General features: G+C 41.0%; 1 protein-coding gene across 6 annotated transcripts in view; it reads right to left on the bottom strand.

The window, feature by feature from the left end:
• Window positions 1-19,538, bottom strand: part of CREB5 (cAMP responsive element binding protein 5) — a 494,262-nt gene that overhangs the window by 93,566 nt on the left and 381,158 nt on the right. For all 6 annotated transcript variants that reach the window (XM_038557200.1, XM_038557202.1, XM_038557201.1 and 3 more), the window contains 2 exons: window positions 8,208-8,334; window positions 2,850-2,960 (listed from right to left, as the gene is read on the bottom strand). In XM_038557200.1, coding sequence (XP_038413128.1) covers window positions 2,850-2,960; window positions 8,208-8,334 — 238 coding nt within the window. The remainder of the gene's footprint in view (window positions 1-2,849; window positions 2,961-8,207; window positions 8,335-19,538) is intronic.

Genomic DNA, 19,538 nt, shown 5'->3' with positions numbered 1-19,538 from the left:
AGAAATCATGACAGAACCAGCTTGGACAGATGTGACTTCAGTACACTGAAGCCCACTGCTTGATGCCAATATACATTAAATCCAAAGAAGAGCACTGTGCTGCTTGATTTGGATATCCTGGATTAATACACAGTGCAGCTTATTGGGGACACCTATTTTGCTCTCTTCCACAACTGAAATGACCAATTTGAGGGAAGAGGATGTATCCTACTGAGCAATCACTAGTCGGACAGCTTCTAACAAAGCTGTACAGTTAAAGCAATCCTGTCTTAAGCTTTTGTCCACCTCCAGGACCTCCAAACTTCACCAGAGATGCAAGAGGACGGCTTTTGTCAGTGGTCAATAGAGAGTGTGAAATAGACACTCTGACATCGCCGTCCCCAGGAGAACAGATATGCAGTGTTGTGGTGTGGGCGACACCTCCCTGGCAGCTCTCTGGTTTCTTGTGTGCTCGGAGAACACACCCCGCAGAGTGCATTCATCACAATAGCCCATGTGTGACCTTTGGAAAAGTCCTTGAAAACAGTGAAACAGGAGTCTTAGTTGAAATCTGGAATCCATTCCAGTCTTACACAGGAAGAAAATTAGGCATAGAACAACAAAGCCCATAGTTCAGAGAAAACCTGGGGAGGCTCTGGCTGACATTAAAATCATGGAAGATTTTTTTTTCTCTATTACTTTGTATTTTGTAAAAGCTTTTCATCTGAGCAGCCCCAAAGCTGCTAGAAAATACCGTATGGTTAGTTGATGGCAATAACTGGTCTCTCCTGTGAATAAGGCAAGTGGAATAAGAATAGAAATGCTGAGTAATGCATTAAAAGCCGATTACTAAACACTTTTCCAGGCTAAGAAGTAAATGCTGTTTCTCCAAAAAGTAAGTGGCCAGTACATCATTTTCCCCTTTGGAATAACTGATTGCCAGTAATAGTGTCAGGGGTGGGAGCCTGTGACAGAGAGACTAACTATGCTCTCTAAGCCCTAACTCCATGATAAGAGTTCATTAGCCCAGACATCATGGATCTGGAAATATTCATCCATCCACTCAGAGCATGAATCAGCAGAGTAGTGTGCTTGCTCAGTAAATTTAACTCGACAAACATTTGTGGGGTAACACTATTTTATAGGTACAGACCAATTTCCTTTTGTCTCCAGCTGATATTATTCATAGTAATTGGCCATATCATATGTTTTTATTTCATACATATAAATAAATAATTATAACCTGTACTCCCTTTGGAAGCGTTCTCTCTCTTTGCCAGTAAGAAGAGAGGGTTAGGACATTTCTGAGTCAAGTGGTGGCATATAATCCAGCGAAAATCAATTGGCAGGGAAATTTGGTTTGGAACTATGTGTAAAAATCCACCTAAAGTTTGTCTGGGAGGTCTCCCTAGAGGGATACAGACCCCGAACCAAACAAGATGATTCAGAAATAACTCAGCTGGGGGAGTAGCATCTGATGCTCAGACCCAGAACACATGAATAACTTAATTTTGTTTTTTTCTTAAGTACCTTCACAGTTCATTTTTTATTTTCCTTAAAAAAAAAAAATTTTTTTTTTAAAGTAAATGGTATTACTCTGGTCTCCAAAACAGATGCCAGTTTGAACTTTACTCTGCCAGCAAGTATTTGGTTTGGCTCTGCAGGGCTTGAGTTGAAAAAATATTTGCCGATTCCAAAAAGATTTAACGAGCTTTGCTGAAGATGCCGGTGCCATCTGGCATGTCACAGGGACTGTGGCACAGCAAAGAGAACTCTCTTAACCACAGATTTTATTTGCCCAAGGTAGCCAACACTGGGAATTCAGGCGCTTCCTTGAATCAAGGAGCTGAAAGACACATGAGTAAAATTTCCAAGAGAAAGTGACCAAAGCAGACATCAAAAAAACTTGCTGCCATTGAAATTGAAGTCACTGGCGTTTGGTGGCTAATTTTCAGAGCTGTCGAGAACATCCTCATACCAAGCCATTAGACACGGTCCCCAATGCTGTCTGTCAGGAAACCAAATAAATCTCCGACTTGTGGCAAAGCTACCCTTATCCAATATCAGATACTAACAGTGTATTTTGTTGCCATCTGATACCTTATACTAATTGTCAGAATTTAACTACATGAAAACCGAGCAGTCTACTTCAAGTATCTCTACTAAATACAGCCAGCAACTTTACTTTGTATGGCAGAGATGGACATGCATTGCTTTTATTAATATTTAACAGAATATAATGTATAAATCTCTCAATATGACTGGAAAGACTGAGCTTACTGCACATAAATCTTCTACGTTACGAGTCGGTGAAGGTTGTCACCTGAAATCACGTATTTCAGTAAGAGGCGCAGTTACCCTGCATGAAAACAAGGCTGTGATCCTTTGAATTAACGTCACATCTGACAACTATAACAAAACATGAAAAATATTTCTGTGCTAGTGTGTGCTTCAGAATCACGTGTCTGTTCTCACGGATATGGGGGACAGGAAGCGTGGCACTGAAATTGTGACCACCTTGAAGAAGAGGAACTCTGGATGGTTTTTGTTAATTTTACCTTAGGGGGAAATGAACTCCTACTTGTGTGTATCCCACCGCAACTCCTATGGATCTCCCCAAACTTCTAAACATCCCTTTCATGAAGGGTGATCCAATGCTTGTTACATGGTCATCTGATGCCAAGGTTCAATAGCAAACACCCTCAAAAAGAGGGCCAAGTTCTGTACTGCCTTTCCACAGAAAAGACCTATTCACCAAAAACGATGACGACGGAGCCATCTACCTGCCTTAACTGAAATTTGGAAATCAGAGTAGAAATCCAAAGAAAAAGTCACGAAATAACAAAAGGATGATTATAATTGTTAGTTACCATTTTGGCTTCTGAATGCATTGGCTGGACCTGGGGAGAAGCACAGGGGTTGCTGAGATTTGGACCTTGCATTCCCAAGAGGCTGGAGTTCACTGACATTTGTCTCTCCATCTAAGAGAAAGAAAAGCAAGAGTCAGAGTCTCAGAAAAGCAGTCTAGGTCACAGACAAAGCTGCATTTCTCTTTCAAGTGGGTCATTTAGAATTTCTTTGAATAACTCTGGAGAAAGACTATGGTTTGAGGAAGGGCAAGTAAGACACTTCTGAGCCTTGAACTCTAGGACATCAAATAATTAATCTAAAGCTGTGCCTGCTATAGGAGATGCCCCATGCCAACGAGAATCGTGTTGTCATGGTACATTTACAAACACGAGTATGGAATATTTCCACTTCTGCAAACACTCCAACTGCCACTAGTCATGCTTCTTTTTATAAATGTAAAGAGTAATGTATGCACAGAAAAATGCTGGGAGGATATATACCAAATGGTTATCTCAGGTTATCCATGGCTTTTTTTTTTCCCTCCCTCAGTTTTATACAACAATATGAATCATTTTACCAATAAGGAAAACATTAAATTAATTTAAAAAAGGAATGCTCTTGAATATGCTGGGTCTCCTTGCCATTGTAACTTATAAACACAATCACGATGTCCAAGAGATATTTGAGCTGCTGCCCTTGGCACATCTCCTCTTCCCTATTAACCTCATCAGGACACCATACAGCAGCAGATTTTGGCCTCATGGCAGGGCCAGGCCTTTGAGTGGGTGAAGAGAGCAGGTGAGGGTACCGTGCGGCACATGATGGACATTGTCCTGCTGGCCTGCCACCGCATGTAGAATTAACATTGTTCAAATACCTGCACGAGTTCTGGCATTCTTGTCTCCAGGGTGTCCCTGTTAATAAGTAAATACAGTAAAACCTCTCTTTTAGCCAGGGGAGGGTAGATCTGATTGATACTGTCTATTCAGTAGAAATTTAGCCTGTTTCAAAGAACAAAAATAAAGTGAGTATACTTAATACTAAATTGCACAGAAGACTCGCCTCAAGAGGAAAAAAATAGATTCTTCGGTGCAAAAGTTGTTCCCCTTGCCAAAGGAAGGAAGGGAGAAGAGTGTTAGCCTGGGCAGTCTGGGGAAACACAGAGGTTTTTGTCACTGGAGCTCTTCCAAGAGTGCAGGCCAGGAACCTCCCTGGCAAGAATTGAGAGTGAAAGCTCAGGTAAATGCCCCGTTAGGGTCCCCACTGCTGTCGGGTTCCATCCCTGCTGGGTCCGTCCCAAGTGCGGGGCTGCAATTATGACATTAATGTGTGGGTGAGCAGAGATGCTCACTAAATGACACGAGTGATGGGTGGACAGTCCCTGTCTCAGCAAATCCCCCTCAGCTGTACCTTAGCCTGAAAGAGCACATCAGTTATTGGGCAGTGTATGTTGGTGTGACACTGCTTCACAAGGGGCTATTTGATGAAGAATTTTCTATACATTCCAAAGCAAGCCAGCAAAAACTTCTGGAGCCTTATCAATTCAGTAAAATAAAACCTTCCCTCTCCTAGACCCCCTGAGTCTCCACATAGCCTAGGTTTTTTATTTTGTATGATTATTTTGGAAATTCAGGTAAAATGCGCGTCATAAAATTTACCATTGTAGCTATGTTTAAGCGAACAGTTCAGTGCTATGCAGTACACTCATGTACTCTAATTGTTAAGTCTTGACAGCTGCTCCTCAAAACACTTAGAGCTTATAACTCCCACTTCCAGAGGCAGCGAGATGGAAGAGTCAGAAAGGCCTTTGACTGTTTATCCCAACTGGTCACCTGCTCCTAGAGAGAAATCAGGCCCAAACGAGCTTTTGCTTTCAGTTTCCTGAAAGAAGGTCACTGAGAAGTACAAATGCTTATCTGGAAGTTTCACGTTGCTCTCCATCATGTACTACAAAGGGCGAGCAGCTTACTTGCTCTCCTCGAGATCCAGAATCAGCCATGCTTCCCACTTTGTGGAAGAGTTACAGTCTGTGACTACTCCTACTCCATGACTCACAAATTCACCAGAATGTTGAAAACAGGCTGATTTCTCTATTTTAAAAAAATCGCATTTTTCCATCTTAGTGATTATAAGGGGTTAGCAAGAGCCTCTGCAAGACAACTATATGGTGCTTATACTGACAAGGTCCTGCTGCATGAGTGTGTTTTGGGGAGGTTCCTGGAATCAAGGAGTCAGAAGATGGGAGTGGCTTTGCTGAATACGAAGCAACATTTAGCACTGCAGGTAAAACATCCAGGTAAAGAAAAAAAAAAAAAAAATCCAGGTAAAGGATTCACTTTTTCTTGAGCATTTCCTTTCCCTCTGAAACAAGTCAGAGAAAGGGAGCTAAAATCTCAACAGTTCACTGGGCTTTTGTAATTACAATGAGTGCTTGTATTCCCAAATTATGCCAACATTTGACTGAGGATAGGAAATCATAGCACCGTGAGATCCTGTCTTGTTGTTCATCACATCCCCAGTGTCCAGGACAGTACTTGGCTCATAGCAGGTGCTCAGCAAAAGCTTGTGGAATGAATAAACACATCATTTTGCTGCAGACCTGGGACCTTGTGAAATGTCAGCATGCACTACAAATCAGCTAAGAATATTCCCTCTATAAAAATAAGATTATATTTTACATACTATTTTGTAACTGCATTTTTACCTTGATAATGTATGGTGGTAATATGACAGGAGTATGTGTTTTTATTTTAATTAATAACAACTTAAATTTATTTATTTTTTTATTTATCTATTTATTTTTAAAGATTTTATTTGTTTATTCATGAGAGACACAGAGAAAGGCAGAGACACAGGCAGAGAGAGAAGCAGGCTCCATGGCCCGACATGGGACTCGATCCCCAGATCGGGATCACACCCTGAGCCAAAGGCAGATGCTCAACCACTGAGCCACCCAGGATTCCCATATTTTTTTTAAAAAAGAATATTACCTCCACTTATAGACAGATCTTTTATGTCAAGAGCATCATGGTTTCTCAAGGCAGGAACTCTATGAGAAGATTGGGCTTAAAAATGCCAAAATCTTATCACAGGAGCAGGGAACTCAATAACAATGGGGAGAAGGCCTAGATTTCTGGGACCAGGGGCTCTTAGGGTATCTCTTTTTTAGATATTTTATAATAGTCTTCATTAGTTACATTCCTGTCACTCTAAACCAAGGTTTCTCAAGCTCAGTGCTGTTGACATCTGGGGCCCAAATAATTAGTTTTTTGTGGGGGCTGTCCTGTGCATTGTAAAATATTTAACAGGATCCCTGATCTCTACCCACAGATGTCAGTAGCACTCTTCCCTCAATTGTGACAATCAACAGTATTTCCAGATGGTGCCCAACATCCCCTGGGGGAGAAAATAGCCCCAAGTTGAGACTCAGTGCTCTAGACTAACGCTGTTGTCATGGCGGCTGTAACTATCAGTGGCATGGGTTTGGGAACTCCTGTGGGGATGGCCTCCCAGACTTGCTGTCTACATTGGCTCTTGATCATGTACCTCATCCTTTACTTCTATTGTGAAGCATCAATAGGAGGTCAAGTTGTACAATGAGATGATATGGTGGAAACCAGTGCCAGATACTTATTCTCTGGGTCCTCTCAGCCCATGTCCCACCTTTGTCCCTGGAAATGGTACAATCAAATGGAAAAAAAAAAAAAAGAAGAAGGTCACCAAAGTGCTATTTTTCTGGATAGTGGAGAAAATTTATGAAAGGAAAGTAATTTTGGACAAGAGTGATTCATAGTGTAAAGGAAGACAGCTTATGGTGGGAGTTTTCATGCAACTGGCTGGGTTGAATAATACCTGGGATAGTGACATTGGGGGTGCTGTTGTACCTCATCTAAAGATGTTTCAAGTGAGCCATGCAGGTAAAATGTGTCAACTCTTTGGTTCCTTCTGGCCTGATTTTGCAAAGACTGTTTCTAGCTGGGACAATCCAATATTTATAGTAGGCAGGAACTTTTTTTTGAACTTGGGCTTCCAAGCCCTTGTCCACACCTGCCTCCATTCAGATAAATCAGCAAACTGCTCAAGCTTCAAAAATCTGAGCTGCTCAGTGTGAGCAGAATTGGGGATCGTCACAGCTGTGTGGCATTAGACAGCTTCCTTCAACTTCTTACTCTTCAGCTTTTCATCTGTAAAATGAGCATGGCAATAATTACTGTGATCCCATTCCCACAGGACCCCAATGAGAGCAACATGAAGTGACAAATGTAGATAATTCCTCAAAATGCAAAAATGTTCCAGTCAGGCCTTGTTGATACTGTTGTGGGAGAGTTTTCATTGCATTGTCCTCTCACATCTAGGGCTTTGGGGAACTCCTGTGGCCCTAGGAACAATGACACCAGCCATGCTCCACGAAGCACAAGGCCAGGGAGGATGAAGCAGCACAGGGAGGGAATCCTGTATTAGGAGAGCAAGGTTTGTTCTGGAACACTCTGGATGTCCCTTCTAGGCTAATGTGTTGTTTTCAGAAGGGGGTCATATCATATAATGATTAGAGTGTAGACTCTTGAGTCATACCACCTGGATTTAAATCCTTCCACTTCATCACCTAATAACTGAGACCTTAGCCAAGCTACTCAGCATCCTGTGCCTCAGGTTCCTCATCTGTAAAATGGGGTTAATAACAGTGCTTCCCTCACAGGTCTGTTGTGACAGTGAAAGCAGAGAATGTACGTATCATGCAGTGGTTGACAGAGTGGACTCTGGGGTCCGAACTCCTGGGTTCAGAACTCAGCTATGCTGCTTCTCAGCCAAGAAAGCTACGTGCTATACCTTCCTCATGCAAACAATGGTGGTAGAAATAGTACGTGCCTGACAGGATGGTTTCATGTGTTGCTGAAGTGCTTACAGAAGGACCAGCACATGGTAAGTATGCAGTAAAGGTTGTGAGCATGATGACTTGAACATGATATGTAGGAATACATATTAGTGGGTATTGTGCACCGTCATTATTACTTTTATTCTTCTGTTACTGAGTCCTGCCTGGCAAGACCACTCCCCAGTAAGTTAAGGACACTCTGTACATAGCTATACAGACTGTGGGCTAGTCCTAAAACACTATATCCTTGAACAAATTCTACTCCCTGAGTATGGCAAGCTCACTTGTCACCAGCAGGAGGATGGGGCCAGGCCTCGCTAAGGAAGAACTGAAGGGCAGGAAAGCCAGTGAGATGCCTAGCGACAGACAACCAGGCACTCTCAGCAGACCAGTACACAGCTCAACTCCTCATCCAGAAGAAGCCACTTTCTTTCCAGCTTAGATCTCAGCTTTTTCTTTACTGCTTTCAAAAGAGCAAGGCTCAGTGGAAGTGAGAAGCACTTACTGGCATCAGGACTGCAGAAGATCCCGGCATCGTAGGGTTGGGCAGGGTCCCAGGCATGGAGGCTGGCATGGGCTGTCTCTGTCTGTTGTGGAGATGTAGCAGAGAAGATAGAGAGCCTGGGACAGGCCTGGCAACACACAGAAAAAAGCAAACATTATTCCCGATGCCTTGGGGCAGGGGATTCATGGCCTGTTTCCCCGTGTCCAGAACCAGAGGGAACAACACCATTACATGAGCAACAGATCAGATCCTCTGATGGGAACCACATAATTGAGGATATTAGGGAAATAATAACAAATAAAACACAAGCCTGGCTTCCTCTGCTGCTTCCTAGTTAATACATCAAATTCCACTTCATTTCCTGACCTCTGTTATCTAACTCATATTCAATAGTCAACAAGTCAGTAAATCTCCTACAACCCCTGCCTCTTAGGGAAGGGGCTTGGGGGTGAAATCCTTTACTCAGGATTCTCTGCCCTTTGGAGGATCTTAGACCCTGAGATCTGAGTATGTTTTTTTTTTTTTTTTTTATCCACACTGTCCTATGCCTCTGCCTGGAAGCCCTCCTGGCTTTATTCTGAATACACTTCTCACTGCCTAGATTTGTATAGCCAACTCAATTCATGAATTCCCGATAGAAATCTGTTTTGACTTTTTCATAGTTCTCCACTGTGGGTAGGAAAAAAAAAAAAAAAAAGGCAAAACAAAACAAAGCCAGGACATAGACCAAAGCAGCAGGAATGAGGTTCATGCCACTGCAGCCAGCCCTTCTCAGGCAAGTCCAGAGCCCAGCCCCCAATTACCAATTCCTCATTTTATAATAACTAGAGGTGTTAGGCTGTTTGACAGAAACTGATTTTGGCCTGACCTGTAGAACTTGGGTAAGCATTCCTCAGGGGAGTACATAGTTTGAGCTTTAGCTTCAATTTGCCAGAGGGGGGAAAAATTTAGGACTTTAAATTGATTTAATGAGCCAGGGAATGTGTGGCTGAGGGAAAAAGGAAATTATTTGTGTTTATGAAAAATGGCAAATAAGTGACCTCCTCAGCTAAATTCTCAATCTCCTGATGCTTTTGCTCTAGGGAGCCGTATAAATGTCAAACCACTAAATTAAAGATCTAACAAATAAAACAAAACAAATAAATAAACAAACACCCCCGGGGACCTCTGAGTCTTCCATGTTAAACCACCTTGTCTTGAATGCCATAAAAGAAGTGACTCCTTCCAGAATTAATGCATTTTCCTTAAACAAACAAACAAAACAAAAAACAAACAAAAACCCCCCCCACAATTCCCTCATGCTAAGTGCTGGGTAATGGTTGCAGACAGAGATGTGCTACATGGGCCAATGCCTTCCTATGCTTCAGGGAAGGACAGTCCCATCCAAAGTAGCACGAGAAGCCTCTTCTTTGGAGCTCACGGGCCTTTCGTGGCTGATTTAGTGAGAAGCGGGAGACTGAAACAGGGAGATCAGTGCCAACGTGCTCTTCTTTTGCATTGTTGTTGAAATCCCAAAGATTAGGTTTCCTATTGTTTTTTCCTAACAGCTCCTTTGGGTAGAGCTAGCTGTCACAGGCTCATGCATCTTGGAAGGATGAATCATCAATTAGTCAATACTTAGATGTTTAGGAAAATATATAAATGAAAATACAAAATAATATAAAACCTTTACACAGACTCTGTGCAGATGTACACAAATGACACCCCGCTTTATTGATAGAATGTGTGTGTGTGTGAATCGTTACATGAACAGGCCAAGGTAAGCAGCCTGTAACAATAAAATGAGTGTTTTCAGAAAAGCAAATGAGTGTTATGGGTATTTCTTGACATGTGCCCTGGGGACCTCCAGAGTATAGATTAACAATAGGATTAGTAGGATCTTCAAAGAAAAGGTCCTTCACTTTTTAGAGTTGTAGGAAACTGCTAGTTCCAATTGCTGCAAAGTTCTATAGTATGTTGTACCTTCACTGGGTCTTAAAGCCTACCTCATTCAGAGGCAGACAGCTCTAGTCAGATAGGTACAAATGTGGCTCTGTCAACAGACAAGGACAGGAATCTGAACTGCCCTGTTTTACAATGAAAAAGATTCACTGAGCCCATCTCTACAGAGAGTTGTTAATCACCTAGCCATCTCCTCGTCTATCCAGAGAGATGTACAAACATACATCTTATCCATGCATATAATATACATACATCTAAACACACATACATACAACCCTCTACCATGTATGTCTTTTTCCCAGTTACCAGGAGGAATGCTTTGGGTAAAGATAGGGACCAGCAAAAAAAAGGACAACAGAAAACGTTTATAATGATGATTGGTCATATCATCCTCATAAATAAACAAAGGGCAGCATATTATCATCATTTACATTTTGTTTCCAACAGGACATTTTAGGATAATCTTGGTGATCAGTTTCTATTGATGAATCATTTTTAAAAAAGAAATCAATTAAACAATGCTTATGTGAATGAAGATGCAAAAGTAATTAAATTTAAAATGAGTTTTCATTCTTCACACAACTACAGTAAACTCCCAGTTGGATAGAGTAGCTGGGGAATGGTATGCTTCATTTAATCAATGTTCTTATTAGGTCAGTTACTTCAACACCATGCATAGATGTACCAGATTTTTAAATATCAAGCATTCCTTCTTTAATTAAGAAAGCTTTTCAAGGTACTGGGTTCCCTTGGAATTATAATAATTGCCTAATGACAGCAATCAAACCAATTAGCAATATATACTTGAAAGAGAAATGGCTATTTGAGAACTCTGCATCTTTGGATTTTGAATAATTCTGAATTATTGTTTAACACAAATTCTGTATTTTATTCATTTATTTACTTTTTAGAGAGAAAGAAAGCACATGCACACATACACATGCAGGCAGGTGGGAGGGGCAGAGGGAGACGGAGAGAATTAAGCAGGCCCCACATACACCTGACATGGGGCTTTATCTCATGACCTGAGCCAAAATCAAGAGTCAGATGCTTAACCGACTGAGCCACCCAGGCACCTCTACACAGATTCTTTTTTTTTTTTTAATTTTTATTTATTTATGATAGTCATACAGAGAGAGAGAGAGAGAGAGGCAGAGACATAGAGGGAGAAGCAGGCTCCATGCACCAGGAGCCCGACGTGGGATTTGATCCCAGGTCTCCAGGATCGCGCCCTGGGCCAAAGGCAGGCGCTAAACCGCTGTGCCACCCAGGGATCCCTACATAGATTCTATAAATAAATTTCCCAATCCGTGTTGGGAATAAAAATGAGGAGTTTTCTATGCTTGCTTGGGCTTTTAAAACTACAAAAACTGAAAGAAAAAAGAAAATCTACTCCTACCTATCACTGGGTATACAAAGGGCTAGCTAGATTGAAGTAATTATGTAGCTTGGCCCAATAAATAATCATTTGTCCAGCATATTCTGATCCCTGAAGCAAGAGGGGTATCGGAATAATTACATTAATTATCTAATTCCCTTTGTGTATATAGAAATAATTATTAACACATTGCGCTCGCTCAAAACTTTTTATATTGCACTTATACAGTTTCATATTTTTCAAAATATTTTCACTTTCACGTGACTTGAAACAATGCCATGTGGTTGGTAGGTCAGATTACCCCCATTTTACTTGGAGTAAGCTGAACTCAGAAACATTTAAATGTGCCCAAGGTCATATGGGTCATGAAAAGAAGCAGGGCTCATATTCAACTTGCAACACAGGGCTTCCCCCCATCACACCTTGATGGCTCCCATAACTAAGTTATTATTGATTTTTTTATACTAAAATAAATTCACAGTCTATTTCCTTTGATATTCACACTGCTCCCCTGGACTTTGCAATGAAGTAGTAAAATTTGGCAGTATTGCTAACACGAGAAGTCACTCATCCATGTGAAATTATGTTTTCTTCCTTTAAAAAAAAAACAAAAACAAAAAACTTCCCAAACAACACTCTGAAAATCAGAGGGCAAATCGCAGCAAAGTTGTGAAAACAAAGACCCAACAGTCTTTCTCCAGTGCAGGCTTGTTGCCATGAGCTAATAACTCCAGACTTTGAGCAAGCCGAGCCTCCTTTTTAATAACCATATGCCTCTAGGTAAAGTATTTCTACTAAAAATTATTGAGGCATGGAACAAGGTAAGATGTGTGAGCTCATGTTGGATTGTTCAATTACTAAACTGAGTCCTGTAGCATTAAGAGTTTTCCAACTTGACAGATTATTCCTCTTTATACACTTGTATAAACATACTGCTTACGGCTGAAATCTATGTAAGCTTTTCTTTCAATTAAAATGTCAAGGATGACAGACTGTGTTTTCAGTGTCCTTAACAGAATGAAAGGTACCACAGCAAGCGATTTCATGTCCTCATTTTTACCCCCAAAGGATGTTTTCCAGTCTAGGGGTGTCTGAAAAGCAAGCGCTATGTCTGCTGATCTTTACCCGTGGATAAGCCCAACTATCTTTAAGGAGCTAGGGGCCAGTGCTTTTGTTTGGAAGGTCTCACAAGGGTCACTGCAGACTGCTCCCCTTTCCCAGGTCTTCAAAAGACCCATGGCACCCTGGGATTGCCTATTTAACTCAGGACAGACAAATCCGCCAGGTATGTGGTTAGGCAAAGAGAAGAAGCAAGCAGTGAAAAAAAATTAGGTCAAAGAATCGGAAGATCAATGTTAGCATCAAAATCCAACCATAGACATCTAAGAAATTGTGTGCAGGTAATAAATAACAACAAAAGGATTTGGAAGGACTTTGTGTGAGAAGAATAATATGAAAAGCTTCAAAGCAATAAAATGGAAAGAAGAGTGGGCAGGGAGCAGAAGATCCAGATGCCACTGCCATTAGAGTTTCTGACTCGGGGGAGAGACTTTCTTCACTTTGGGGCTCTCCATTTCGTCATCTGTTTAATGAATGGATCAGACTATAGGCCATCTGGAAATGCCCTGGAGCTCTAAAATTCAGATTCTAGAACTTGCAAATGAGATGCTCTTAATCTCATGAGACTCTATGTTCTATTATGGTTAGGGTATTCTTCATGGCTCACTGATGAATCCACAGTGCTTCACCCAGCACCTGCACCATAGTAGCTGGTCAGTGTCTGTACTGAATGGAACAGAGTCAGTATGGTACTTAGTTCTTAATGTCAAAAATACATTTGAATTATGAATAAACTGCAAATAGAAAATGTCTCTAAAAAGAAAGAGAAGGACCTCAAGGACTTAATACATCCCAGGGGGTCCACACCTTTTCCTCATTTACATGTAACATAATTTCATACACAGGCTAGAGAAAGAGTATTACTCACTACATTGTATTTACTTATAAAAAGAAATGTGCTTTTCTTTTTTCCACCTTCTTAAATGCAGTATTGTGGCCTAACGTGGCAAACAAGTTTCTGTCTAGGATGGGGAAGCTGAAGAACTAAAGAGGGGAATACAAACTCTTAAATCTTAAGAGAAGGCCATTTGTAATAAGAAATGCTTATTTTATCATTCTTCTCCTAAGTGGAATTTAAAAATTCTTATTTTTGTAAAGAAAGCAAATTGCAGGATAACCAAGTAGAATGTGAAATGGAAAGATGACATAGTTAATTTCTTCCATGGGTAATAATTACATTGTAAAATGAATGGGGTAGTGAAGAATGTAGGCTCAGAAGATGATCTGCCTAGGTTGGAATCTCAGCTCTGTCACTCACTAGCTGTGTGACCTTGGGCTAGTTACTTGGCCTCTCTGTGCCTCAGTTTTCTCAATTATAAGATGGGACAATAGAGATATTTATGCCATGGCCTTAAGTGAGTTACTACATATTAAATACAGTTGACCCTTAAACAATGCAGGTATTAGGAACCCCGACTCCCTGTGCAGTCAAAAGTCCTGTGTAACTTTGAGTCTCCCCCAAATTAACTACTATAGGCTACTGTTGACTGGGAGCCTTAGTGATAACATGAACTATATATATATATATATATATATATATGTGTGTGTGTGTGTATATATATACATATACACATATATATATATGCAATGTTCTTGTAGTAAAGTAAACTAGAGAAAAGAAGATGTTAAGAAAATCATAAGAAGAGATCTACACTTACAGTACCGTACTGTACTTATTGAAAAAAAAAAAAAACATATGGGACGCCTGGGTGGCTCAGTGGTTGAGCATCTGCCTTCAGCGTAGGGCATGATCCCGGGTCCTAAGATCGAGTCCTGCATCGGGCTCCCTGCAGGGATCCTGCTTCTCCCTCTGCCTATGTCTCTGCCTCTCTCTCTCTCTCTCTCTCTCTCTCTCTCAGTACCTCTCATGAATGAATAAATAAAATCTTAAAAAAAAAAACAAAACAGAAAAACATCCACAAATAAGTGGACCTGTGCAGTTCAAACCTGTGCTGTTCAAGGGTCAACTATATATTGAATATGCTCAATAAAATTAGCTGTTTTTGTTATTATTCTTCTGGAACACAGACCAAACAACAGATTAAGCACAACACTTCAATCAAGGAACTGGGGCTTAAGGCTGGGATCTTAAAGGTAATATCAGTCCTTAGCTTTAATTAAAGAACCACAGCATAACCAAATGCCTATGAAAATGTCCCATACTTCCTGCATACATAAGATATTTCTTTAAAGATCCATCAACTTTAGATTCCCAAACCCTTCTGCGGAGGCAAATGGACTCCTCTCGCCCGCAATTTTACAGAATTTCAAAATGATTCACACTATTTCTCAGAAAGGATCTTTGAAAATATTTCCTCAAAATGGAACCAAACTAGTTCCCCAGAGATCAGTTCTCAGTATCTTGTTTTTCCTGAAAACAATGACAAAAATCCAACAGAAGCAATAATTGGGAAAACAAGACAGTTATCTGGCCCATATTTTAAGAGACATCATATTACCCGTATCTTTTTTTTTTGAATGAGCTCATGCCTTGCACCAAGTCTCACTGCCAAGTTCCTAAAGTTGGGTGGCAAATACAATATTTCCCCTTTTAAGAAATGAGGAATTTGAGACAAAGGGGTAGAAATGTTTAGCCTTAGAAAAGGCACCAAAATATCAGCAGAATTCAATTAAAATATGTATTTTCCATGTCAATGCTTCCTTAAGCTCAAGGGAGGACCTCTGGTAAGATCTGGAAACTCCCTGCATGAAAGGTATCCCTCACTCCTCCACTCCAATCCCCTCCACCTTTCCTTTGATGACACAATCATTTGGGTGTCTGGGAAGAAAATTTTGCTTATATATCTATATCCTCACCCCCCCATCCTTTCTAAAGAAGCTAGTATGACAGCCTAATGAAAAATAGTGAATTCTCTACCTCATCAGAGGTAACAGTAAGCTAGGCCCCTTGTGACAAACTTGACATGGCTCCAAGGCCATCACACTCTGTGGCCCCTCACTGCCTCCCCAGCTTATGGCCCTGGGTTCCGCACCAAGCGCTATAGCTGACTTCCTTCCAGCTTCATGCAAGCACTACCTTCCTTGCTGCCATAGCCTTGAACTTGAACGTAAGTAATTCTCACCACCATCTCTGAGCAACCACTCCAGGATAGGACCTTCTCTGGAGTCCTCTCACCCTGCATTCTTCCCTTAGTAACATTTTATCACCATTTATTTGATCAATGAATAAATCAAAGATCAAATTAAGCATCTAATGCATTTCAGGCTCTGTACGCACTCATTTCTGAGTGGAAAACTACAGTTTGGCAAGTTAGGTCGTTTGCCTAACAATTCATTTACAAATTCAAAATTTGTGACAACATGATGAAAAACAAAATAGATGTGTTTCATGGTCTTTTGGTGTTTACCATCTCAGCTCTCCAGTTATAATTCTTCAATGATTTTGAGTGATTTTAAATGATGTCTCTATCCCTAACTAGACAATAAACTTCGTGAGAGATAACGTCCGCTCTGTTTTTACAGATGCAGATACTTCAGAAATGTTAAGAAAGCGCATGGTACCTAGTAGGTGTTAATAGATACTTCTTGAATTAATAAGAACATAGATATCAAGGATCTCTTCGACTAGCAAAACACATTGCAAGAACAGGGTTCAATAAATTATCGTTGCTAACTAATGAGAAGAACTTAATTGATTTACAAGTCATAAGTGAAACTCCAATTTACATTAACAGCCTAATAGAACCCATTTCTGTTCTTGAAAAGCATAAATGGTTACGCCCAAGGTAATCTGTACTTTTTAGCAGTGCCCCTTAGATTAAACTCAAGCTTTCTGATGACTCCTAGGCCCATTTGTTTTTGCGTCAATTAAATTAATTTCCATTTGAAATTATATTCTGGGCATTTCATAAGAAAAGGCCAAGAATAATTCAGGAACACTCATCTGTCTCCAATCTATATAATGTTTTAAAAATTGGATGCCTGCCCTGCAATAAGGCTGCAGTTTATAATGTTCAGAGCTCTGGGCTCAGAGGTACCAGTTACACCCACACCACGGTCAACTAAACATCTCGTTTCTGCTTTGCACTGACTTATCGATATTGACAAGAACACTTTTGTAATCATTATCACCAGGGGTGTCGGAAATTAAATTTACCACGCAAGATAAATCCAGGCCTCCTTTTTATCAATTTTGTACTACTGCCGCCTTTATTTTATAGATGTAGTATCTGATATCTTGGAAATGTAACTTCTTTTTCTTTAAATAAAAGCCTGACTGCGAGAGAGCCAATAGTAGTCATAAAATGTAATACAGCTCACAGAGCTGCATCCTGCTGGAGCCTGAGCTGGGTTTTATAGCAATATATGCTATATCTACTCAGGCAGAGGAGATGTTTACTAGTGCTTTCAAGTGTTTTAAACAGAGAGAGCAGGAATAGAAAGGGAGATGTAAATTTATGGCCATTCTGTGAAGACTATTAAATCAATCTCTTTTTTTTCTTCTTCTTTAATGACTGATTTCTGCACCATTAATCTGAATTAGTCATGCAGTCAGTCTGATTCATTTAAGTTAACCCAAAACACGGTTGGATTGGTTTCTGATATACTATTGTCACACACAAAAAAATCCGTTTTCAAAATCTGATATTTTTTCCTTGTAAAGAGCTAACGGCTCTTTTAAAAGACCCTTTATAAAAGACCCTAAATGCCTGAACAGTTTGGCTTTCGCCATGGGTCAGGCTCAAAGACATGACGAGATGGCTTTTCAATTAGCCAATAACTTCTCAGTTGCATCAATTATTCATAAAGTTACACTCAGAAAAGGCAAGTAAATGCAGATCAAAAGACATGAAATAAATGAAGATTTCGAATGCAGGCTCAAATAAATGATATACATCTGGCTGGCTGGGGAAAATTTTTTCTTTATAGAGACGTATCTCTAAGTAAAATTTCTTCCTGTTTCTGCGTTGCTAATAAGCTTCCTCCTTGCTTCATAAGGACAAATAAGGAGCCCTCTGATTATGAGCCTTGTCATTTACATGTGATTGCTGCTTGCATTCACTCACCATCAATGAATAATTCATGGAAACATTCACTAACACACTTGTCTGGATGTTCTGTAGAGGCAGAGCTGGCCGAGCTTACAAGCACCCACCTCCACCCCTAACTCTTAAGTCAGCAATTCTGTTTTGGTTTCTTCTGGGCTCACAGCTTGTCAGTTATCATATTTTAATGAGTAAGTTGTGGTGGACTCCACACCCTGTACAGTCGCCCCATACCTCTGATCCAAATACATAGCATCATTCTGCAGCTGAATGACAAAAACCTCCCAACCGCAAAAGACTTCAGCAGGAACAGAAGAGCTCTAGAAAAAGATCATCTGGACAATCTTTACTCATCCGGGAACTTTGCAAGCTCTCCCTACTAAGTCACCCCAAGAATGCCTTTACCTAACCTCTTCCTGAATCTCAAGGCAGGGTCTCTTAGACAGTTCTCAAGTACTTCCCCGGGGACACCAGGTTTCTAACCCTCTCCACCCCTCCACTTGCCAGGATTATTTCAGCTCCTTAGGAGGAGGCACTAGGAACTATTAGCTCCATAGCTATACTGGCAGGAGAGGGGATGTGTCAGTGATACAGGAGGAGGGGCTTAGGCCAGCTGTGACGCAGGGCAGGGATGCAGGCGGCTGAAAGCCTGATTGCTCAAGTTCTGTGCTTCTCCATAAAGTATCACAAGTGCTGAGCGGGTAACTCTTCCTCCAAGGAAACACAGGACAAGGCAAGAGGCATTGCTTCAAGGCCTAGCAAACTCCTCACTAGGTCACATCATGACAGCCAGCCGCACACTCTAGGCCATGGTTGTAATCAAATAACCAGAAACCTTAGGAGAGGGTGTGAGAGCCTTAAAGAGCCCTGTCAGACAGGGCTGGACAGGATGGGGGGGGGGGGGGAGAAGGGAGGGAGAGGGCACGGGGGAGGGCAGCGCTTGGAGAAGGCTCCCAAGACGCACGCAGAAACACTGAGAGGCCAGAAGGGAAGACCTAAATGGAAAAGTAAAAGGAACGAGCCCCAGAGATGACGAGAGCAGGGTTCAAGTTTCCAAATTACTATATTCAGAGAATGGTGGCCGGGTCCTCTCAAAGCCAACCAAAGCAGAATAATAACTGTCATAAAACAGCAGCACATGGGATTTACGTTAGAAGAAAGAGTATCTCCCAAGAACGAATAGTGTAAAACAATTAAATGGCTTACTGAAGTTTTGGAATTTCCTCTTATTAGGCTCTTAAAAACTAGATTCGTCCCCGTCTGGCATGGTTTCTAGGGAGGAGGACGAGGAACTGGCAGGCTTCTCATAGTCCTAAATTAGGTCTATTATTTTCACTTATTCCAGTCAGAGTGGCTGACAGAAATGATAGAGATAATGCTGGCTGCCATCATTAACCAGTAAATTGAATAAAGCAGCCTTGTGTGGCTGACAAGGCATAGGCTCTGGGCCGCCTGCTGGCCCTGTCACGGCCCACGAGTGTGTGATCTGTACAAGTCGTTTAACTTCTCCGTTTTCTCGTCGGCAGAAACAGGCCTATACTTCGTGCGTACGGTTTGAGGGTGCTTCGATGATCATATATGAGATAATATCATGTGTGCGCCTGGCCCTTGGGAGACGATCGATGTATATTCCACCCAAGAGATGATTAATCTATTTTAGAGAATAAAACTACGGCTCGTGTCATTTTAAAACAGAAAGTAAAATGATATTGAAAAAAAAAATAATAATAATAAAAATAAAATGATATTGTTCTAAATTTCAGGGTGAAGTAGTTCGGGGAAAAAAGACCCAGAAACTTCCAGCCGCTCTGAGGGACCTGAGTGTCTTTTCCATCACTATGAGACCTGGTATCTGTGGTGTGTCATCTTCTCAGGAAAACCTGCTCT

Source organism: Canis lupus, chromosome 14 (assembly GCF_011100685.1).
Source record: "Canis lupus familiaris isolate Mischka breed German Shepherd chromosome 14, alternate assembly UU_Cfam_GSD_1.0, whole genome shotgun sequence".
NCBI classification, from domain to species: Eukaryota; Metazoa; Chordata; class Mammalia; order Carnivora; family Canidae; genus Canis; species Canis lupus.
Note: the sequence above shows the minus strand (reverse complement) of the source record. Positions and strands in the feature narration are given on the sequence as shown.